This window comes from Sciurus carolinensis, chromosome 4, assembly GCF_902686445.1.
Source record: "Sciurus carolinensis chromosome 4, mSciCar1.2, whole genome shotgun sequence".
NCBI lineage: Eukaryota > Metazoa > Chordata > Mammalia > Rodentia > Sciuridae > Sciurus > Sciurus carolinensis.
This window is the reverse complement of record NC_062216.1, coordinates 116384077-116407645: the sequence shown is the minus strand read 5'-3', so window position 1 is coordinate 116407645 and position 23569 is coordinate 116384077. Positions and strand designations below refer to the sequence as shown.

General features: G+C 44.4%; 2 protein-coding genes across 10 annotated transcripts in view; both read right to left on the bottom strand.

Annotated features, from left to right (window-relative positions):
- Positions 1-5687: 5687 nt before the first annotated feature.
- On the bottom strand, positions 5688-7943 carry Rps26 (ribosomal protein S26). Of its 2 annotated transcripts, none has more exons than XM_047549999.1 (4): positions 7776-7943; positions 7354-7531; positions 6154-6284; positions 5688-5792 (listed from the first exon to the last, which is right to left on the bottom strand). In XM_047549999.1, exons 1-4 carry the CDS (start codon positions 7926-7928, stop codon positions 5757-5759), a joined length of 498 nt encoding a protein of 165 aa, XP_047405955.1. In that variant the 5' UTR covers positions 7929-7943; the 3' UTR covers positions 5688-5756. The 2 variants fall into 2 exon arrangements, with proteins under 2 accessions (XP_047405955.1, XP_047405956.1); XM_047550000.1 differs by lacking the exon at positions 7776-7943 and adding an exon at positions 7715-7735.
- Positions 7944-11456: 3513 nt separating this feature from the next.
- The window catches only part of Ikzf4 (IKAROS family zinc finger 4), a 29213-nt gene continuing 17100 nt past the window's right edge, over positions 11457-23569 (bottom strand). For all 8 annotated transcript variants that reach the window (XM_047551272.1, XM_047551278.1, XM_047551273.1 and 5 more), the window contains 6 exons: positions 22751-22855; positions 21097-21357; positions 20127-20294; positions 16704-16853; positions 16106-16237; positions 11457-15368 (listed from right to left, as the gene is read on the bottom strand). In XM_047551272.1, the coding sequence (XP_047407228.1) occupies positions 14608-15368; positions 16106-16237; positions 16704-16853; positions 20127-20294; positions 21097-21357; positions 22751-22855 (1577 nt within the window). In that variant the 3' untranslated portion in view covers positions 11457-14607. The remainder of the gene's footprint in view (positions 15369-16105; positions 16238-16703; positions 16854-20126; positions 20295-21096; positions 21358-22750; positions 22856-23569) is intronic.

The window sequence follows — 23569 nt, the reverse complement described above, 5'->3', positions numbered from 1 at the left end:
GTTTCACAATGAACATCTGGTGCCCTGATGAAGGGACTAAAAGAGGAGGAGATAGGAAAAGGAAAGGATTTCAAGGAAAAAGACCACTGGGTTCCTGTGCCGTTAGAGGTCAAAGAAAGTTAAGTGGTCTGGGGATGTAGCTCAGTGGCAGAGCACTTGCCTAGCACATGTGAGGCACTGGGTTTGATCTCAGCAATAATTTTATTTATTATAAAAATAAATAAGGTTATTTTGTCCATCTACTAAAAATTTTTTTTTTAAAAAAGGAAAAGCTCTTACGTTTTCTCTCACATGTAGAAACTAGAGGGGAAAAGGGAAAAGATAAGGGAGCCAGGCATGGTGGTGCATTCCTGTAATTTCAACTACTGGGGAAACTGGGGCAGGAGGATCACAAATTTGAGACCAGTCTTAGTAACTTAACAAGACCCTTTCTCAAAAAAATGAATAAATAAAATAAATAAATAAGTAAAATGACTGGGAATGTAGCTCAGTGGTAAAGTTCTCCTGGCTTCAAACCCTGGTTAAAAAAAAAAAAAAGGAAAAGGAAAAGAAGAATGATGGGGTCTGAGGATTTCATGAAAATCAAAGGCAGACCAATAGAATAGAATAGAAAGTAGAGTAGAAAGTAAAGACACCAGGGGAGGGACAAGGGGAGAAAAAGGGTAAACACTGAAGAACTATACTGACCAAATTACATTTATTATGTGCATGTACAGTAAAAATATGGGAAAAACTGGTACATTCACACAATGAAATCCTACTAAGCAATAAAAAGGAATCAACTATTAATACATGCAACATTTGATGAATTTCAAATTAATTATGCTGAGTGAAAAGGAAGCCACAACAAAAAAAGTATTTACTGTAGAATTTACTGTAGTATTTACTGTAACTTTCTAGAAAATGCAAACTCTTCTGTAGTGACAGAAAGCAGGTTTGTGGTTACCTGGGACAGGGCTGGGAGTGACAGGGCAGGAGGATAGAGAGTTCAAAGTGAGCCTCAGCAACTTATTGAGGCCTTAAGCAACTCAGTGAACTGTGTCTCTAAATTAAAAAAAAGGGCTGGGGATGTGGCTGTCAGTAAGTGCCCCTGGGTTCAATCCCTGGTACCAGGAAAACAAAACAAAACAGAACAAAACAAAAAAACAAAAAAACAGTAACAACAACAACAACAAAAAACCAACCCAGAAGAGAATTGATCTTTATGGTTGCAGAGGTGCTGGGAACTGAATCTAAGGCTTTATACATACTAGGCATATGCTTTACCATATACTCCCAATGCCTATAAGATTGATTTTCATTTGTTGGTTTGTTTTTGGTTCTGGGGATTAAACCCAAGGCCTCTGTATACTAAGCATATACTCTACCACTGAGCTACATCCCCAGCACAAAAAGTTGTAATTTTTTTTTCTTTTTTTTCTTTTTTTGTACTACTGGGAATTAAACCCGGGGCATTTTACCTATGGTCTACATTTCCAGTATATTTCTTGATTATTTTATCTTGAGACTGGTATTGCTAAATTGCCCAAGCTGACCTGGAACTTGTGATTCTCCTGTATGAGCTTTCTGAGCAACTGGGATTACAAGTGTGCACCACAGTCCTGGCAAAAATTGATTTTTTAAAAAGTCATACAAAGAGGGGGCTAGGAATAGTAACAGTCATTTGTAAATTGCAAGCTGCATTACACGGCAGATATTATGCAGTCTTTGGGGTGCTTAACCACTGAGCCACATCCCAACCCTTTTTTAAAATTCTGAGACAGGGTCTTTCTAAGTTGCTCAGGGCCTTAATAAATTGCTGAGGCTGGCTTTGAACGTGTGATCCTCCTGCCTCAGCTTCCCAAACTGCTGGGATTACAGGCATGTGCCACTGCACTTGGCAACTATTACAATTTGTAAATACTACAGAAGCTTAGAAAGTGTAAGTAACTTACCTAAAGTTGCAAGGCATCAGAATAGCATGAGAGTTTCAAACCCAGGCCTGCAGAACTTTCAAACTGTGCTGTTAACTGCTTCACAATGTTGCCCCCTGTGGTCACCCCAGAGAACTAATAGGAATGAGGCCGTCTTTCTGGCCACTATATAACTTTTACTGTAACCTGAGAAATTCAATTTTAATTCAGGGTGCCTAGATGCTAACAGGCTATGTATAGTGCTTTATACAATTTCTCTCCTGGGTCTTTCACACTCCATTCCAAGGTTTCTATGCCTCTCTCTCACCTTGCTGCTTTCCCAGGTAGCCCCATAATTCAGAAGTGAAGAGAGCAACACTGACCTGAGACAAAAGAGCAAAGGTCAGGCAAATAGCCTTGGGGAGGAGCTATGGAAATGTGAGCCAGGACTCCAGGCTACAAAGTACACTGGGAATGTGAGGTATATCGGTCAGGACTTTTTGCACCTGCCCTTATTCTGTTCATATAGTCACCTTAAGAAGCCCAGGTCTCCCAGATTGTACTTCCCATGCAGCCATTTCTGATCCCATTTTGCACTTTCCCGTCTTCTGAAATCCATTCACAGCCCTCTAGGATTTATCATCAGCAAAATCTACTAAGTTCAATATTCCCTTCTCCATCTGCTCTCATGGAAAACTGGCTCTCCCAAAAGGATCCCTGACTCGTAGCTGCAACCTTTCATCCCATCTCCGAACCTTTTCTTTTCTTTTTTTGGTGCTGGTTGAATTCAGGACCTTGCATGTTAGGCAAGTGCTCTTATCACTGAGCTACAACCTCAACTCCTGGCCTTATTTTCACCACCTCTGAAGTCCTAACCCCAAGCAAAACTTGAATCTATTGATCATATACCATTTCCAGTGGGCCTCATCCCTCCCTCACCACCACCTACCCCAACCCTATCTTTTCCTCCTCATGCACTTTAACTTTCATGGTCAGTCATTATAATTGCTCCCTTGATTCTATCTTCAATTCCTTTGCCCCCTCTCACTTTACTCATTTTGATAACTCACAATTTGTGTTAAATCCAATTCCCCATCTACTTTGGATTTGTACCTGTAGGAATAGCTGGTAAAAAGTTCTCAACTATGCCAACTGGGCTCACTTTAAATCCCTGACCTCTTAACTTCAAGTGCTTGTGGGATGTCACACCATTTCCCTGGAGCACCAGGAGTGTGCATCCCACCATGCTTCCTGGACCCCTTAACCATGCACTCTCCAGATGCCTATTCTTTCTGTTCTCAAACCAACTCCTCCACATATCCTCATCTCAGCTGAGAAGCCTTAACTCCTAATTCACTGAGGAACAGAAGTAGCAAACAACCCATATGCATTTGGACTATATATCCCATTTTCTCTCTTGCTTTTATAAAACTATCCACACCTGTACCCAACGCCAACCTTTTTACCTGTGCACTAGATTCCATCCTTCTTGACTATTTAAGGACATGCCTTGTCTTTCTATATCATCTACTTGATTTTCTCATCCTCTAGCAGGTTATTTCTACCATTTTATAAAACATCCCTATCCTCCCACCTTTCTTCCACTTATCCCTCCAGCCACTGCACTATTCTCTCCTTTTTCAAATTCTTTCAGCGGGGGTTCCTTTTTTGTGCACGTGCACTAGTGGGGCTTTAACCCAGGGTCTTGTGCATACAAGGCAGGCACTCTACCTTATCCTTTTTAACTTTTTTGCAGTGCTGGGGATTGAACCCAGGGCCTTGTGCTTGTGAGGCAAGCACTCTACCAACTGAGCTATATCCCCTGTCCAATACCTTTATTTTTATGTGGTGCTGAGGAACAAACCCAGTGCCTTGCACATGCTAGGCAAGTGCTCTACCACTGAGCCAGAAGCCCAGCCCCTGGCCTTTTTGACAGTACTGTTAGGTTTCTGAGGCTGGCCTCAAATTTGCCATTCTCTTGCTTCAGCTTTCCAGGTTGCTGGGATCACAGACATGCATCACCATGTCAGCTTCATTATATACTTTCAAAAACTTTTTCAGGTGCAAGTGTGCTAAATATGTATGTTTGAAAGTAGTTTGTGTCCTGGGTATTTGGGAGAGATTTGCGTTATTTTTACCATGGACATTCACATCTCTTGAATTTTGTTCCTTTTGCATTACCAGTTAAAGAAAACTCAGTCACTTTCCATTACCTTCTGAACTTGCCCTTCTTGTTAAAGACCCTGTCACCCTCTCCCAGCCCTTTTGGGGGTAGAACACAGGGCCTAGCATGTTAGGCAAGTGCCTAATACTGAGGTACATCCCTAACCCTTTTTTTTTTTTTTTTTCAGCTTCTCCCTTGAATTTGAACCACCAATCAACCATGACAGAAATAGCACCATGATTTACATGTTTATATTTGCAAACCAGAGTAAACAAATCAGTCTTTTCCTCCAGTATTAACTGTTTAGTATTCTTCAAAGTAAACAGCCAGGCATGGTGTTGTGTACCTGTAGTTCCAGCCTTAGGTAGGAAATATGTTCAAAGCAAGACTTGGCAGGGTCGGGGATACATACAAAAGACCCAAATATTTCTCAAAGGTATAATTTACAGACCAATTTTAGCAGTCACATTGCTGTTAAAACACGGATTCCTAGACTCTAATCTGAATCATGCTTTTGGAAGGTGTGGCTTTAGGACTCTAGGCATTTTGTTCAAATGGTACAAGTCATTCTTATTCATAGATTATGTCATTCATCTCTTGACTTATCCATAGACTGAGTTTACTTATTCACCCCAAAATGGTAAGCACTGGTTGTACGTCAAACAATGTTATTGGCCAACTAGACATTGTCCCTAACCTCATGAGTTTACAGCTGTTTCTTAGGGACACTTTCAGGATACCTTTGGTTGTTGCTTAGCTACCACCCCATCCTTTCATTTTCTGAGACAAGGTCTTGCTGAATTCCCGAAGCCAGACTCAAACTTGCCATCCTCTAGCTTCAGTCTCCCAAGTCACTAGGATTAGATACACACCACCACACCCAGCTAGTTTTAAAAGCTTTATGTAAACTGGGTGTGGTGGTGCATGCCTGTATTCCCAGCAGCTTGGAAGGATAAGGCAGGAGAATCCCAAGTTCAAGACCAGCCTCAACAATTTAGCAAGACCCAGTTTCAAAAAATGTGTATATAGTACTGGGGATTTAACTATAGGGGCTCTACCATTGTGCTACATCCCCAACCCATACTTAATATTTTAAAATGACAACCCTCCTGCCTCAGCTTCCCAAATCAATGGAATTACAGGAGTGCACTACCATGCCTGACTCCCCACAAGTTTGTTTGAAGCTATTTATCATGACTTTCCAAATAAAGTCGTCCACTAGGGACTATGAACATGTCACTCCCTCCCCAACCCCAGTACTGGGGATCGAACCCATGAACACCAACACTGAGCTACATTCCCATTTTGTATTCAGAGACAGGGTTTCACTAAATTGCTGAGAGCTCAGGCTTTGATTCTGGGTATCAAACCAAACATAGGGCCTCATACATGCCAAACTCCCAGCTGCTTCCTCAATTTCAGGGTGCCAACTTAAACTTATACAGGTGGAATTAGCTCAACACTCACCATATACTTAAACCCTCCATGCTGCATACAGCTATGCAAATTAGTAAGATCTAGAATTGAATTCAAAAGAATTAAAACTTAAGGTTCCCCATGAAAACTGTGGTACCAAATACTTGAATATGTAGTATAAACACAAAGCCTATAGATACACTCAACATGCTATATGAATTATAATTCCCATTTTATTTTTTTCCAGAAGATAGCTTTTCTTCACTCATTAAGGACCCAGCTCCTTACATAGGCTTTGGTGGAGGTCGTGGGGCAGCACCCTGAAAGAAAAGGAATAAAAAAGTCAATCACAAACCATGAATCTGATATTAGAATATAGTTCAGTAGCTGAGCACTTACTTACCATGTGCAAAGCCTTAGGTTCCTTCCTCAGCACAGAAATGTAAGAACAAAATAATAGCAATGACAACAAAAACCCCCACATAAAGAGTTGGTAGAAATGGAAGGAGACTACACTATTCAACCTACAAAGAACTCCTGAAAAGTGTCTATGAAAATATTTTAGGTGTAGGTCCCACCTGCCCTACCACAAAAGACCTTAATTTGATATTTCTCTGGTCCTTGCTTATCTTTTTATCCATCACTCTTCCAACATACACATCCTTCTTTTAAAATACTCACAGCAGGTCTAAAACGGGGTGGGGGTGTTCGGTCCTTCCTGGCTTCACGAGATCGATTCCTGACCACCTTGCTGTGAATGGCACAACTCACACAGTAATGCAGCTTCACATAGAGCTTGGGAAGCACATAAGCTGACAAGGAATGGAAAAAGCATTACTAGGTATTATATATTCGCCTTGTATTATACTTCCTTGTTCATTCTATCAGTCAAAACTAAACCTATACTGGCCTGGTGGCCTACATCAATAACCCCAGCAACTCAGAAGGCTAAGGTACCAGGGTCAAGTTGGAGGCCAGACTGGCCAATTTAGGGAGACCCTGTCTCGAAATAAAGAATAAAAATTAAAAAGGGCTGGGAATGTACCTCAGTGGGAGAGCATCCCAGGTTAAATCCACAGTAGCAAACAAAACAAAACAAATCTGGAAACCTACTAAAGTGTCTGTCAGACACATCCATGAAACTTTTACTCCCAAAACAAATGTTCAACTTCTGACTGTCAAGTTTCAGAAATGATTAACAATATCCCCTTCAAGCCCATCTTTGGTTCCCACCATGGGAACCAAAATCACCCTGTTTACAAGTAATAAACTCAGAGTCCAGTTTCTTCAATAGATTTACTAGCTCTAAAATGAGCCCCCTTCTTGTTGCCTAAGGAGATAATTTCTAAAGAATAATGCAACATTACTATAAAAACTAGACAGTTTCCATCCCCTTCTTCACTCTCATATACCACTGAGCTAAACCTCCAGCCCTTTTTAAAAATTTGAGACAGGGTCTGAGAGTTACCCAAACTGGTCTTGCCTCTGTCCCTGGGGTCGCACTGATTCATGAAACTCAGACTCATTTGTACTTCCTACAAGCATGTGAATGCTCTTCGCTAATTCGAGAATTGTTGTATTTAATAGGTTTATCTCCCAGAAGCGTTTCTGGAAATATTTTCTCTGAAACAGTCACAACAAACCATGACTCAAACCTGGGAGTAAAACCAGGACACTATCACAAAAAAGCACACTATGCTCCATGTTAAAAACGACAAACGAGAACAGATACACCAATCTCTTTTACCAACAACCTTAAAGATGCACGGAAATTGCCTGGAATACTCCAGAAACTCGACAACGGGGTCTGCTGAAGCGCGAGGTCGGGGGAGCAGTTTAGGTACTACATTCTTGCACAATTAGCCCAGAAGGTTCACTTACCGTCGAAAACACTTGCTTCGGAAATGTCCCTGACGGCTGCGGCCTCTACAATGTTTCGAATGACGAACTTCTTAATGGCCTTGTCCTTGGGCACGCACCTAGCACAGTTCGTGCAACGAATAGGCTGCACATGGCCGCGGCCCTTTTTGGCACGACCATTATTCCTTCTTTTTTTGGTCTGCATTGGGAAAGAAATCGTATTAGGAATTAAGTGGATGGAACTCACCCAGCCTCGGCCCTCTATGAGTTCCATTCCGTGAGGCAGCCCAAAAAGACGCCACTCAAGATTTCCTGTACTTCCAAGTACAGAATCATACATCTCTCTTCCACCATGGCAGGGGCTCTTTATACCCCACCATACCATAATCTGCTCCTTTCAGCCTCCACCCGGACTTCTACGCTCACCACGCGCCAGCACTCACCATCTTGGAAGCGAGGACCCGAGAGAGGATGCGACATCCGGCCGGACCTCTTATATAGCGCAAGATTCCTACGCTCACATGGGGAAAACCCGTAGGCGACGGGCAGCAAGAACAACAACTCACTCCACCAAAACTTTCACCAAAACTTAGCATTTCCGATGAAACCCAGAGCAGAAAGAAGTTCCTAGAGTTTATTTATGCATGAAACAAGTTACCTTTGGGACTACTTAGCCTGCTGGCGGAAGAAAACTAGTGTTATACGTAACCGGGAACCATCGCGACACCGTAAGCCGGACGTTTTAAATTCTGGTTCACGCGTCACTGGATCAACTTCCGCCCGGTGCTAGGCCGTAAAATGCTTTCCCTATTAGAGGCCGGAGGAGGAGAGATGCATGTTGGGGGTTGTAGTACAGTAACAAAGCTTAGCGACCTCAGCCCCTAGTCCTTAGACCAAAGGTGGCGCTGCACGCGTTTCTTTTTTGTTTCTCTCTCGCGCGCTCTCTTTTTATTTTTATTTTTGGGTATGGGGATTATCCAGGGGTGCTTTACTGAGCCACATCACCAGTCCCTTTTTAAATTTTGAGACAGGGTCGTACTAATTTGATTAGGGTCTCGCTAAAATGCTGAGGCTGGCCTCAAACTTGGAATTCTTCTGCCTCAACCTCCCGAATGTCTGGGATTACAGGCTTGTGCCACCATGCCCGGCCCCTCCTTTCTTTTCTCTGATTTCCAGCTATCAGACATAGAATTATGAAGTGAAGGATCTTCAAGGAAACACAACATTTTGTGAATTCCTTCTTCCAAAATGGATAATAGACCGTAATGCGAGACCACGAACAAGTGCATTGGTGTTGGGGATTGAACCCAGGAGGGCTTAACCACTGAACCACATCCCCAACAGCCCCCCACCTTTTTTTTTTTTTTTGTAGTTGTAGATAGCTTGCCCTTGCTTATTTTTGTATGCTATGCTAAGGATGGAACCCAGTGCCTCACACATGGAAGGCAAGCGCTCACCTTCTGAGCCCCAGCCCCAGCAACCCCCAACCTTTCTTTATATTGTATTTAGAGACACCTTTCACTTAGTTGCTTAAGGCCTCGCTAAACTGCGAGGCTGCCTTTGAACCCGCGATTCTCCTGCCTCAGCCTCCCCAATCGCTGGGATTACAGGCGAGTACCACTGTGCCCAGTCTAGAACTGTTTCTTATCCACCCTTTTATTCCGTGGATCTTGTCAGCACAGTACCAGGCATTGTAGTAGTGCTTTGTAAATATTAACCCATTTAACCCTAAGGGTCCTATAAAGTAGGTATTATTATTATCTCCACTTTAAAGTTAGAACATTTGAAATGCAGAATATTAAGATAACTTGCTCAGAATCACACAGAGCTAGTAAGAGGTGTATTGTTGTCTCTCTATTATGCTGACCCTCAAGTAGCAAACAAATGGATGCAGGTGAAGGGTGGATCAGAGATTTTAATATTTTTAACCCGGATGCATGGCAAAAATACATTTTCTGTTGGTACCCAAACACACACAAATATACACACATACAAGCCCTTAGGACATAAGGTGCACTGGTACGTTCTTTTTTTTTTTTTTCAGGACTGGGGATCAAACTAAGGGCCTTGTGCATGCTAGACAAGTGCTCTGCAACTGAGCTAAATCCCCAACCCCTGCACTGGTGCACTGGTATGTTCTGTTCTCTATTTTATTTTAATAAATGCTGATCAAGACCTACAAAGGTAATTTCACCACTCCTTGGTGAGCCTGATTCCTCACGGAAGTAACTTCCTAGCTGGGAGGTGTAGTTCAGTGGTAGAGTGCTTGCCTAGCCTTCTGAAGGCCCTGGATTGGATGACCATCATAGCAAAAACAAAAACAAAAGGCTGAAACAGGAGGATCACTTCTAGGCCAACCTGGACAACTTAGTGAGAGGCAGGGTGGTACTTGCCTGTAATCCCAGTCCCTCTGGAGACTGAGGCAGGAGGATTGCAAGTTCAAAGCCAGCCTCAGCAATTTAGGGAGGCCCTAAGCAACTTGGAGAAGCCCTGTCTCAAACTAAAAAACAAAAAGGGCTAGGGATGTGGCTCAATGGTTGAGAGCCCCTGGGTTTAATCCCTGGTAACAAAAAAAAAAAAAAAAAAAAAAAGAGAGAGAGAGAGAGAGAGAGAAAGAGAGAGAGAGAGAGAGAGAGAGAGAGAGAGACTGAGAGACTGCTGGGGATGTTCTCAGGGATAAAGTGCCCCTGGGTTTAATCCCCATTACCACAAAAAAATAAAAACCTATAAAATCCACCCCTCCTTCCCCCACACACTTTCAGCTCCCTCTGAAGAGCCATTAGGAAGACTTGAACCTTGAGCAGGAGAGGCTATCCTGCAGCCACCTAGTCTCTCCAAAGTTAAAGACACTCTTAGAATACAGGCTACTTGAAAAACTGCTATAGAGTATGATTTGTGGACTGGTGGTAAGGGAGCCTCCTTGGGTGGCATTTGAACCCAAGATGGAACAGATAGAAACCAAACATTCATTCAAGAGTCATTCTAAATTCTGAACCCAGCAGATTCACTTTCCCTCCAACATCATTTTATTTATCCTTATCCCAATTTATTGGGGCTAAATTTATTTTCTAATTTTTGTTTTTAGGCCAAAGCAACTATATTCATTGTGTCTTTTAACTTTGTGTTAGTTTTGATGGGGCATGGTAAATAATCAACTTTAGATGGGAGTGTCTCCAACTTTTCTTTATTATGTCATGAAAAAGAAAAGGCAGACATTACTATATGAAACAGCAGTGAAGGAGATGAGAGTAAACAAAAAAGTTCAGAGTGAAAGGTATAGAAGATAGTTAACATTTAAGACATAATGAAGTTGATGTTTCTACTTTTTTTCCCTTTGGATTTTTATTGCCTGAATATTTCACTGGCATAAAGGCATGGGCAGGCTTTGGTGTCACATACTCTTGGGTTCACATGCTGCCTGTCACTTATTGGCTGATGAGTTTTGAACAAATTATTTAATCTCTCTTCGTCCTTTACTTTTCACCAATAATTGTGATTATTCCTATGTAGGTATGAAGACTTGGGCTGGGCATGGTGGCGCATGTCTGTAATTCCAGCAACTCAGGAGGCTGAGGCAGAAGGATTGCAATTTGAGACTAGTCTAAGCAACTTAGTAAGACTCTTTCTCAAAATAAAAAATAAAAAGGGCTGGGGATGTAGCTCAGTGATAAAGTGCCCCTGGGTTTAATTTCCAGTACCAGGAAAAAAAGTGAAGAACTGGTATAGTGCTTGGCAATTATGAAATGCTCAAGTGGTAGATCCTATCATTATCATCATTCATGTTATTGTAACTTACATTTTTTTAGGCATGTAATGTGTTTTGCACATAGTATGTACTCAACAAATGTTTAATGAACCTCTGCTTTGGGTAGATAGGCAAGTCAGACTTTTACATTCTGAAGATACTTGTAAGAAAATTTCCTCCACTTTTCATTCTAGGCTGAAATTTTCCCTGTTCTGCAGCAACAACTTATGCACTCTTGTCTGATTTACTCTCAATCTTATTCACCTCCCAAACTGTTTACTAGTTGGCACAACTTGCTGCAAGGAGGTCCCTCCTCCTTCCAAGCAGGAAAGCAAGGCAAAGGAAGTCTGCAAAAACAACCAGGGGTGTTAAATTACTCATGTTTATTTATAACAGACCTTCAGCCAGTACAGTACAAAACTTACAGTAGTATATCTCCGTTACACAAATATTTACTTACAATATATTACATATACAAAATGCTTTGCAATAAGTCTCAAAAGCTAGTTTAACTCCCCTAGAGAAAGGAGAAAAACTTTAAAAAAAAAGTTGGGGCGGGGGTAAGAGGAAGAGAGGAGGAGGTGGAGGGGCAAGGGTCAAAGGAAAACACCAAACAGGCTACAAAGGAAACCTTGGGAGAGAGGGAGAAAAGAGGTGGTATTGCACTTGCTTCTGTGTTTTTTTTTTTTGTTTTTTTTTTTTTGTTTTTTTTGTTCTTCATAACTTCTGATTAAAAATATATATATATATGTATATTATGTACACAAGGAAAGAAGCTGCCAGAAGTATTACAAAATCCCACCCGCAGCTTAGACATTGACAGGAAAAAACAAAGGTCTGGAAAAGTGTCTATTTAGAAATTCTTTTTTCTTTTTGTGGTGTTGATTTTGAATAGCAATATAAAAGGAAACACCTCTACTCCATGTGGGTTTCACTGTGTGGTTTTTGTTTTTTCTTTATTTTTATTTTTTTATGCAAAAGGAGCTGGGAGAGAGCATGAGGATGTTTGAGGTTCCAGAGCTGGAAGGCTCTGAAAAGTAGGATTTTGTACCTAAGACCCTGGTTAAAGTGCAGTGATGGTCTGGAAAGAGAAGGACGCCCCTCTCTCCCCTCCCTAGCACCTGGTCTTGCCCTTCCAGTCTCTGCTCTCATGGGCATAAGAGTATAGCCTCAGAGCATAGTCCTTCATGTTCCAGGAGGTTACAGGTGCCAAGGCTGGCTAGGGGAGGGGATGGGGGCACCCTAAGGCTTTGATACCCCAGAAGGGACAAGTCCTTATGAGGTATCATCAAACACACAGCAGACACAAAAGATGTGGGATGGGTAGGTCCAATAGGAAGTGGCTCAATAACCAGAATAATTCAGGAGAAGCCCAGGTATTAATCTTAGCTCTGCTGCCATCCTGAACAAGGAGCAAGTACCTAAGGGTGCTGTTGAGAAAAGACTTTACCTTCTGTAGGGACCACTCTCCTCTGAGCTGACTCCCCCATCCTCTGCCCTTGGCAGCACCTATTTATTGCTACATTGTTAAGGAGGAACAATCACCCTGCAAGGCCTCTCCTTGCCAATCTGGTTCTCTTGGGGAAACCACAGTAATGGGGAAAGAAAAGGGCAAAAAGGAAGTTTTTTCACTTCCAATGATAGGATAAGGTAGACTCTTCCCAGACCCTTAAGAGCCCCAATCCCAGGATCTGATCCTTAGCCTACCTTTTACCAACCCCCCCAACAAATATCCCTGATAGGGAGTGAGAAAAGAAGTGGTGAAAGGCCAATAAGGAAAAAACACATGGCAAGAAAGATGGACAGGAAAGGAAGAAAAGGGGCGGGGAGGGGGAGAGAGGGGGAGGGGGAGAGGGGGAGAGGGAGGGAGAGAGGGAGAGAGGGAGAGAGGGAGAGAGAGAGAGAGAGAGAGAGAGAACCAAGAGTTACAACTTGTGAGGTGTTGCGTTTGGTTTTTCATTTTTTTTTTTTTTTTTTTTTTTTTTTTCTTTAAACATAGAAAAACAGCCTTTGGTTTGAATCTCAAGGAAACAGAGAGTGGGATGGCTGTGACCCCGGGCAGGGAACTCTTTGTAGAAAGAGACCTCCACTTGCAGTGGGGTTGTACCTCCTCCTGCCCCTTCTCGTGAATCCTTGATTATCCAAATAGCCAGGGGTCTCTGCAGCAGCCAGGAGAAGAATGCCCCTCCTGCATGTCTGGGAGCTGAGTACAGAAGGGCAGTGAAGGATGACCCCCGGTTAGTTGTGCCTATTCCGTTCTTGATGGAACAAGGATGGAATGGGTAAGGGGCACATATCCTTGCTCATCCTGGGATAATTTTTGGTTATACTGAAAATCAGAAGAGAGAAAAGAGACATCCTTTTCTCCCCGCCACTACTGATAAGAATAGGGCCCAGGAGTGCAGGAATGAGAGGGTGAATCCTGCTGGGAGGGAAAGGAAGAAGGCAGCATGACTGAGGGGTTCAGAGACCCCCCTGGTCATCAGGCAGCTACCCATCAGTTTTTCATAGGATGGGGACTGAAAGAGTCCCTATAAGCCAAGAAGGTCACTAGAGTGAAGAAGTCTGAGAGGTGGAGGAGAGAAAAGACTTTGACCCACACCCTTCCCATGCCCTGGTTCCTAATTAGGCACCTGTGGCTCCCAATGTGTCAGAGACAGAGGGTTGCAGACCTAGCCTTGGCCCCTGAGAATATAAAATGGGGTTACTCCAAGGAGAGAAAAGCCACCACTGAGCAGAGTGGCAGGTTGAAGAGACTGGAGTGGTAATGAGGGTTGGGTTGGGGAGAGGGACAAGCTATATCACATCCTGGAGAGAGATCCTGAATGTAGACTTTGGGGAGCTCATATTCCCAGGGGCAGTCAAGAGGATCCTCAGTCTCACAGTGCCTGGGGAGAAATTCTTCAACCCCTCCTACTTCCAAATGAGGAAATTCTTCATTCATTCAAGAATAGTGCAAGCTGCCTAAAATGAGAGGGCACGAGAGGTATGGAGTACCAGGTTGAAGGGTCCCAGAGAGGAGATATAATGCCACAGAGCTAAGGTAGGGCCATTGGGAGGTATCAGTATAAAAACTGAAAAATCAGATAAAGGGTAAGGATTAAAGCAAGAAGCTCAAGGTCTCTTAATATGAAGAGGAGCTTCCGACCCCTGGGGCTGTTGGATGCTGGATCCATGAGAAAAATATTAGGCTTACTGTAGAAGGGAGCTGTGGGCAGGTGAGGGAGTGGCAAGGGACTGCCATAAATAAAAAAAGGCAAAGTCAACTAAATAAATAACTCAATGAATATGCCGGGATGAGAGGAGAAGAGAAAAAAGGAGAAACATAAGCAAAAGATCTGTTTCGTCACAATGCTTAAATAGGCCAGGGTAGAAAAGGGGAACAGGCAAGGAGATTCAGGGTTAGGTGTGAAGTCAAGTGGCCAGTGGTGGGGGCTACAATGCAAAACTCCTTGGGGTGTGGTGGGGACAGGGCTAGACACCTGTAGTGGGGCAGTGGAGTAGTGGACAAAGGGCAGGGAGAGAGGTCACTAGCCCACCTTATGCTCCCCTCGAACAATGTGGGAAGAAAATTCGTACCGGTCCTGGCTGTGGTAACCACAGATATTACACTCGAAAGGGTCTCTGAAGCCATGGCAGCCCATGTGGATGGTGAACATGACATGGTCCAGGAAGAGGATGCGGCAGTGTTCACACTTGAAGGCCTTCACAGGCTCACCGCTCTCCCCCACCACCCGAAGCACTTCTTTGGAGGGGCCTGGGGTACCCCGCAATAACCCCTCCTGTGGCTTGGGGTCCTCTTTGGCATAGGCAGGACTGTGCCGGCCCACCACTATGGTGGGAGGTGGCTGGGGTGGGGGACCTTGAGGGAGGGATACCACCCCCCCAACTCGATCTTCGTGGTTGCTCTCAGTGTCCGTGGAATCCTGGCAGCCATTGCTGGGGGATGCCCCAGGGTCAGTCAGGGGGCCTCGGGCCCGGTAGAGGAGGGGACCTCCATCACCCAGGTCCTCGGGTCCCTCACCTGCTTCTCGGGACCCTGGAAGCTCCAGTCGACCAGGGAGGGGTTGCATCTGGGTGTAGACAGAGCTGATGACAGGAGTGAGTTCTGAGATGCAGTTGGTGGGTGGAAGGCGGAGAGGACGCAGATGCTCTGTACCCACAAAGGCCAAAGAACTTCCAAAGCCAGGTTCCAGGCCATGGTGTGCCACCAACTCCACATCCTTTTCATAGCCACCGGAGTTCACATCATAGGGGAGGTCTGAGAGGCTGAAGCGCATCTGCTTTTCACCTGTGGAGAAAGGTCTCAGCAGGGCTGATTGAATAATTCCTAAGTTCTCCCCAGGATTGCTTCTTTGTTTTTTTACCCATGGGGCTGGATGTAACATGATCATCATTATTATTGTTTCAATTATAATTATTATTTGTCGTGCTAAAATTGAACCCAGGCTCTCACACATGCTAAGCATGTGCTTTACCACTGAGCTACACCACCAGTCACTTGTAACATTATTTATTACACTTTATTTACTTCCCCCGAGGTCAGATGATGAATGCAGCATAGCATGGTAGGCTCACTCCCTGACTGTAGGCTGTAATTTTAGACAAGTGTTATCCTATCTAGCATGAATATTTCTTTTATCACTCTCCATAAAACTCCAGGCCCTTAGAGAGCTCATGCCAGTGTCAGGTAGGGAAAGTACATGCTTGCTTACTTCTCCCAGTCTTGTAAGGGCCCACGCAGACTGTTGTCCTCCTAGCCTCAAAATCTCAGAGTTTGAGCCCTAAACACCTCCCCTTATGACAAAACAAAAGTCTTCAACACTGACTCTCTCCACTCTCTTGAGGTTCCTCCCTTATTACTTCCTTCCTGGTCTAGGGGTAACTTCTGAGCACTAGAATTATTAGATTGCTTTCTTTGCCTAGATCAAACCACCAGACCAAAATCTCTAGTCTAATGGCAACCAGAGCTCAGATTTATTTGAGCTGGGCTTTCAACTAATGTCTGCTTTCCAACTGGACTCTTACCTACAAACTTCTGGGGGGTGGAACGCTTGCGTTTGGTGAGGCTGTTGGCTAGACGATCAATGAAAGTTGGCCGCTCAGATGATGAGTGCAGCATGGAGTCTGGCACCATCTCCAGGTCACGAATCTCATCACCTAGTGGGAGGGAGTGGGGGCAGTAGTAGCTGAGTAGGGGTAGCAGTACCTCAAGAAAACCAGCAGGTCAATAGCCTGAGGGTCAGACCTAAAGCCTAGGAAACTGGCTGTTTACTTTACCCTACTAAAGCTCATCCCCATATTGCAGACCATTTGGGGATAAATATGCACATTTGACCCTTGATTCTACTCTCCATGTGTTTTTTCTCTCCTATTATTCTGAGGATATGGAGCCAATCTTTCCCTACCCGTGCATCTCCCTATAGCACCTAACATAGGACCCTACTCTACACTGACTAGGGTACTTAGGATAAGGTGCTTGGTAGACTTAATAGATTTAATGAAGGTAACTGTTCCCTATTCTATGTACCTCATCCCTCTGTAGGAGGAGGCATTGGAATCACCCTTGACCTTCAATCCCCTGGATCTGCTCCCAACTCCCCTATAGTACTGCTCAGGGCCTCACCTGGTTGGCCAGCCAAGGCTTGGGCTTCAGTGCTGAGACTCTGTAGGTAGTTGTGGCACCGTTCCTTGTGCTCCTCCAGGGTACTCTGCTGTTTGTAGCTCCGGCCGCAGTAGTTGCACTTATAGGGCTTGCCCACTGTGGGAGAGGAAACTGTGGAAGACAGACAGCATCAGAGTTACTTCTGTGCCCTTGTTCTCAAAATTATCCAGGAGCAAATATACAGTGGCATAGGGAGGAAAAGATGTTGCTAAGTTGAATTCTTCTGCTTGTTTGCCCTTCCCCAACTTCACCTGCAACAATGGATAGACGGACTAAATTTGGAGAAGAGGGACAATGTATAGCTATGGGAGTGAGGGAATCCCAGGACATACAGCTTCAGATTGGTGATGGGCTTTAGATGACCAAGTTGCTGCTCAAAGGAAGTAAGGACCCAGGATCTTTGTAGGAGAGCAGTAGACAAGTAAGCCCCACCCTAGGATCTCAGAGTCTGGGGCCCAGACTGCGGTTTAACCTTTCTACATAGCAGGCAGGTGTAAGTGCTGTTTATCAGACAAGGGGATTTTTTTTTGCTAACGAACTATGTGCCTTGGTTTGGGGGAAACTGGTGGGCTGGGCTGACAGAAATGAGAGCCCTTAGATCTGCCCTGTGGGGAGGGGCAGTTTTCATTGACCTTTACTTCTATTTTTATCTCCATCCCTTGCCTGATTTTACTGATTATTTTTTCGTATGTCTCTTTACAGTGAGGTACCTACCAAGAGAGCCCCAGAAGTACCATTAATGACAAGAAATACTAAAAAGAGAAAAGGATAGAAGAAGAGAGAAGAAAATAAGGGAGAGAGTAAAAAGAAAAGAACAACAGTTTAGGTTTCTTCTTTTTTTGCGGGGGTGGGGGGACTTGGGATTGAACCCAGGAGTGCTTAATCACGGAGCCACATCCCCAGACTTTTTTGTATTTTATTTAGAGATAGGGTCTCACTGAGTTGCTTAGAGCCTCACTCAGTTGCTGAGGCTGAACTCTTGATCTTCCTGCCTCAGCCTCCCAAGCTGCTGGGATTATAGGCATGCACCATTGTGCCTGGCTTGGGTTTGTTTTTGTTTGGAAAAAAAAAAAAGAATGGGTTATAAAAACAACTTTTTTGTTTGTTTGTTTAGGTACCAGGAATTGAACCCGGGGGTACTTAGCTACTGAGCCACATCCCCAGTCCTTTTTATTTTTTATTTTAAGACAGAGTCTTGTTAAGTTGCTGAGGCTGACCTCAAACTTGTGAACCTTCTGCCTCAACCTCCTGAGTTGCTGGGATTACAGATATGCGCCACCACACCAGCTAAAGACAACTTTTTAGAGATATTTGTGAAAAGAGAAAAAAAAGTGAAGAGTACAAGGTATTGTATATTTAATGTTTCTTGCTGCTATTGAGCAGGGAGACAGGAGAAGATATCTCTAGGAGGATGATAATTATTACTCAATTCCTACATATGCCTAAGCTGTGCCTTAACTAAATCAACATTTTGCCATTTTACTCTTGTTCCATAAACCCTTGTGTTTGGGGGATGAAATGAACACCAGGATTCCTATCCACCCTTGAGGAAATGACTTAACATCTGGGAGAAGAATGATCCTCCAGCCCCTTTTTTCTTTTGTGTCAGTTGTAACAGGAAGCATCTCCCAGAGATGGACTTGGACAGTTTACCTGTGTCTTCTTTTGTCCTTAACTTTCTTTAGAAAAAAATCCAAAATCTACCTAACTGACTTTGTTGGTAAGAATTCTGGGGGTCAAGCCATCCTTGTTTCATACCAGCAGGGGGAGCAGCCCATTTCCTGAGAAAAAGGATCACGTACCTGACACCCGGTGTTTTTTTTCCCCTTCAATATTGGGGCTCAAACTCAGGGCCTTGTGCATGCTAAGGCAGATGCTCTACCACTAAGTTACATCCCAAGCCCTTTTTATTTTATGTTTGAGACGGGGTATCAGTAAATTGCTCATGATCCTACTGCGCATTCTCCTGAGTAGCTGGATTATAGGCGTGTACCATCATACCCTGATCTGGCACTGGATCTTTTTTTTTTTTTTTTAAGTATATGTGTATTTGTTAGTTGTTGATGGACCTTTATTTTATTTGTTTATTTATATGTGGTGCTGAGAATCAAACCCAGTGCCTCACACATGCTAGGCAAGTGCTCTATCACTGAGCCACAACTCCAGCCCTGGCACTGGATCTTGATGGGGATCAAGTTATGCTACAGAAGAACTGTGTGGAATGCAACCTTTTTTATTCTCCCCAGCTTCAGTTTCCTTGTCAACAAAATGGGGATAATCAAATCTATCTTATAATTATTATGAGGATCATATGAGGAGAAGCAAATGAAATTCTCTGTAGCTAATAAAGCATGAGTCAGTGATGATCTTTCTTCCTGTTCCTCCATGTACATAGAGATAAAGAGGTCCCAGTTACAAGGTGGGAGAACCTGAAACAAGGTAGGTGGATGGAGAAAGTAGAGGGTGGCAAAATGATTGCTCTGTCCCTTTAAGTCCTGGCCCAGGAGAGTTTAAGAGAAAAACAGCCACAAAAGTTTCCGAGGACAGACCCTACTAATTCTTTCCTCTCTTCCCCTCTTCCTGCCTTTTCTCAATCTTGAGCTCCCTCCTTCCTGCCAGCTCAGCTCCTGGCATCTTCCCAAGTCCAAGCCAAAGCCCCAAACTTAGTAAAATTTCTGACAAGTGCTATTTTCCTAGTTGATTCTGAGATATATTGATTCAAACAGTCTTGATTGGGCTAGAAAACCTTGCTGATCCAACTTCCCAGCACTATTCCAAATACTGACCCCTAGACACTCTCTAGACTTGCTCCTGACTCTTGGAAAGTGACAGCCTCTTGGGATACAAAACAGAAATGGGATACTTGTTTCCTAATTGGAGGTCCAAAGCTCCTTTTTTTCCAGTTTGGGAGGTCCATGAATATTTATAGGATCCAGTAGGAAGTAGAAGAGAGGCCAGACAGTGGTTGCCCAAGACCTGTGGTGTTGTAGAGGATGGATGAAGATGATGCGGGGTCCAGGGTAAATGGAAATGGGAGAGGGCTTTCCATGGGGCTCAGAAATGGGGGTGATGGGGCACAGTTAGTGCCTGCATCATCACAGTCTTTAAAAAACAAAAGTCAGGGAGGATCCAAGAACATTGTCCATGCTCCTTTGTTCCATGTCACACAGGGTGACAGTAAAATACCTCAACAAAGAGTCTTCCAAATTCCTCACAAACCCTGTTGCCCAGAGGAAGAGTTAAAGAGGTCCTATCTGCCCTGTGACTGCTCTCCCCTCTTCAGTGATAGACACTGTAACTACCCAGTACAGAAAAGTCACAGAGTTCTATTTATTGGGTGTGCCGGGGCCCCACCCTCTCTTCTCCTGCTGAATGGTCACTGACCTGAGTGTGTGCGGAGGTGACCAGTGAGTGCATCACGCCGGCGGCAGGCATAGTTGCAGAAGGGACATTTGAAGGGCTTCTCCCCAGAGTGCAGCTTAATATGGCGCAACAGGTTCCCCTTCTGGGTGAAGGAGGCACCACACTGGTTGCAGTGGAAGGGCCTCTCACCTGCAAATGAAAGAACAGAGTTTAGAAGGTTCGCATGAGGAATGTTAAGGGTTGAATGTAGCCCCCAACACTGCCAAGGGAAGTTTCACTGAACATATTGCTGAGGGGCAGAATGTGCCACACATGCTAATACTGCTTTATCAAGATCACCTGGGAAGGTATGGGTTAGAGGTGTGTGGCAGGAAAGGAGTACTGGGCCTGGAACACCAGATCACAAGACTGTTACCCAAAACTGAGCTCCACAAGGACCATTCTGCCCCAGGAGCTCAAAGTCTGAGGAGGCTGAGAAGTGGCCTTTGTTTCTCACCTTCTACCCGCTTTTGTTTTTTTATTTTCTAAATTATTGAGATGGGAAGGCCCAAATGATGCTCAGGAGTCTTATTCCTGTTGGACTAAGGGATCCTTCTTCTTCTTCTTCTTCTTCTTTTTTTTTTTTTTTTTTTAATTTTTGGTGCTGGGAATGACCTCATTGCTAAGCACAACTCTACCACTGAGCTACCAGAATCCTCCTTGAGGCTACAACATCTCCTTCTTCACATCCTGAGAAAAATATTAGCTTTCCTTTGTAACAACAGCTGAGGAAAGTACCAGGGAGGTACAGGAGTTAAGGGAAGTTCAAATTCCATTCCTCCTTTTTTTATTTTGTCAGCTAGAAAAATGTGCTGGGAGAGACCCTCCCTTTTCTGAGGCTACCCCACTCCAGTATGGGCTCCTGCAACCCTCCTTCTGCCATTGCCCCAACACTGCCTCTGCCTCTCAAGCTGCCCCAGGAGATCTCCCTGAATGCCTCTGGCTTACTCACCAGTGTGGCTGCGCTTGTGCACCATGAGCACGTTGGGTCCAATACAGACCATGCCGCAGACATCACACTTGAGTTTGCCATTAGGCAGCCGGATGCCACCAGGGGAGTGAGGCTCTGGCCCACTCCCATCGCAGTAGCCCAGGGGCTCAGACAATGAATCCTCCACAATCACACTGTCGTCCTTTTCCAGGAGTCGCTCATCTGGCCCCAGCAGTCTGCTCGACTCCTCATCGCTGTACATCTCCACCTTGATGGAGTTGGCTGGAAGGTGGGATGATGTTTAGAACAGAGGTAGACAAGGGAACCTGTCCTTAGGCCAGAACAACACTCCTGAAGTCCAACAGGGTGTCTCTAGGCCCTGAGACCTACAGGCCTTAAGACAGAGTCAACACCCTAGTGTCCTGGGTGATGACAGCAGAGTCCTCTGCAACTTGAAACAACCTTCTCCTTCTCTCCCACCCACCAGAAAAATAGGCTTCAAGAAGCTAGGTGTGGTGGCATACACCTGTAATCCCAGTGATTAAGGAGGCTGAGGCAGGAGTATTGCAAGTTCAAAGCCAGCCTCAGCAACTTTGCAAGGCCTTAGGCAACTTAGCAAGACCCTGTCTCAAAATAAAATATAAAAAAAGGGATGGGGATGTTGCTCATGGTTAGGTGCCCCTGGGTTCAATCCCTGGTACCCATCCAAAAAAAATAGGCTTCAAGAGAAAATAGTTGGTGTTCATAGGATGTCTTCTGTCACTGGGGAAAGGAGGCAGCTTAGGGCAGCTTTTTCTCTAGTCTCTTGTCATTAAGAAAGATGTCTGGTTTGGCTCTAGGCAGGAAGCCAACAAGTAACAGAGGCGGGAAAACAGTGCTAGGAAGACTGAAGAGGTACAACAAGCTAAAGAGAGCAAAACTGGAAGACAAGCATGGCTTCCATTATCCTCCCACCCCATAAGACTGAACCCCCTCACTCTTCTCCATACAAATCTGAGAAGCGGGTGGTATAAGAGGGAGGAGCCACTGAGGAGAAGGCTTTGGCTCTAGCTCTGACCTACATTCCTGGCTATTTCAACCATTTAGAGAATGTCATAGATCTAGGGCCAGCTGGGGAGGGGCAGTCAGGGGGATCCTGCCTGGGCAGGAGAACACGGTGTGGTAAGAAGGTCCTTTTACTATTTCCAATCTATCTAATACCATTTCTATCTACCAATTTCTCCAGTTCCAGAATTACCTCCTTTATCTTAATGCCACTCATGTTCCATCCTCATCTGGCAGTGACTATTCAGAAGCCAGACACTAAACTCCTTCGTGTTTTTATTTATTTATTTATTTTGGTACTGGGAATTAAACTGAGTGGTGCTTAACCACTGAGTTACACCCCCCCAGTCCTTTTTATTTTTTTTCTTTGAGATAGAGCCTCGCTAAGTTGCTTATGGCCTTGCAAGTCGCTGAGGTTGCCCTAGGACTTGTGATCCTCCTGCCTCAGTCTCCCAAATCGCTGGGATTACAGGTGTGGGCTACCATGCCCAGTTCATTCATACTTTTAGAGACTTTAAGCAGAAGACCAGAGGGAGGTGATGATGGGGAAATGGTTGCCTATGGAAGGTGAATTGAGAGCCAAAAAAAAATAGGGGTGCCTAGTGCCAGGAGGGGTAGGAGTTTGACTTACCACTAAGTGAGCGGCTGGGAGAAGAGTGCTGGCTGTTGGGGGTGCTCACCGAGGGCCCCACTGGGGCCCCAAGGAACTCCTTCTCCAAAGATGAGTCCCCGCTACCTTGGAGGAGAGAACAAGAAAGCAGGTAAAGCTGGGGCTGGAGCCATATACTGTCCATTGCCTAATCTTTTTAAAAATTCAGTTAAACTTCACAAACACGAATCCCATAGCCTTGCACAAGGTTGTGTTGTATGCAGGGCACCATACCTTGTACCCTATCAGCCTAGTGCCCAATGCCAATTTCCGTGAGCTCAGTGACTGGGTCTTGTCTACTCTACCTTTATCTAAGCCTGAGGAGAAGAGCATCACTGACGTCTGCAGGAAGCAGGGCTGGCTGGGCGGGCCAGGGAGAAGAGGAAACTAGGGGCCTGAGGAAGAGGTGAATTGGGACAATATTTTTTCCTATTGTTCCTTTCTTCTCTTTTCTTTTTGGTACTGGGGATTGAACCCAGGGGTGCTTTACCACTGAGCTGCATCCCCCGTCCTTTTTATTTTTTATTTTGAGACAGGGTCTTATTAAATTGCTTTGGGCTTTGCTAAGTTGCTAAGGCTAGCTTCAAACTTGTGATCTTCCTGCCTCAGCGTCCTGAGTCACTAGAATTACAAGCGTTCAACACCATGTCCAGCTCTACTGGATCCTCAGTATCAGGTTTGGGATCTGCAGGAAGGGCAGTTGGAATTGTTCCTGAATCTAATGATAATGTTAGTAATAACAGTAATATTAGCTAATTTTTACTGATGCTTACTATGTGCCAGGTATTTTTCTATATGGAA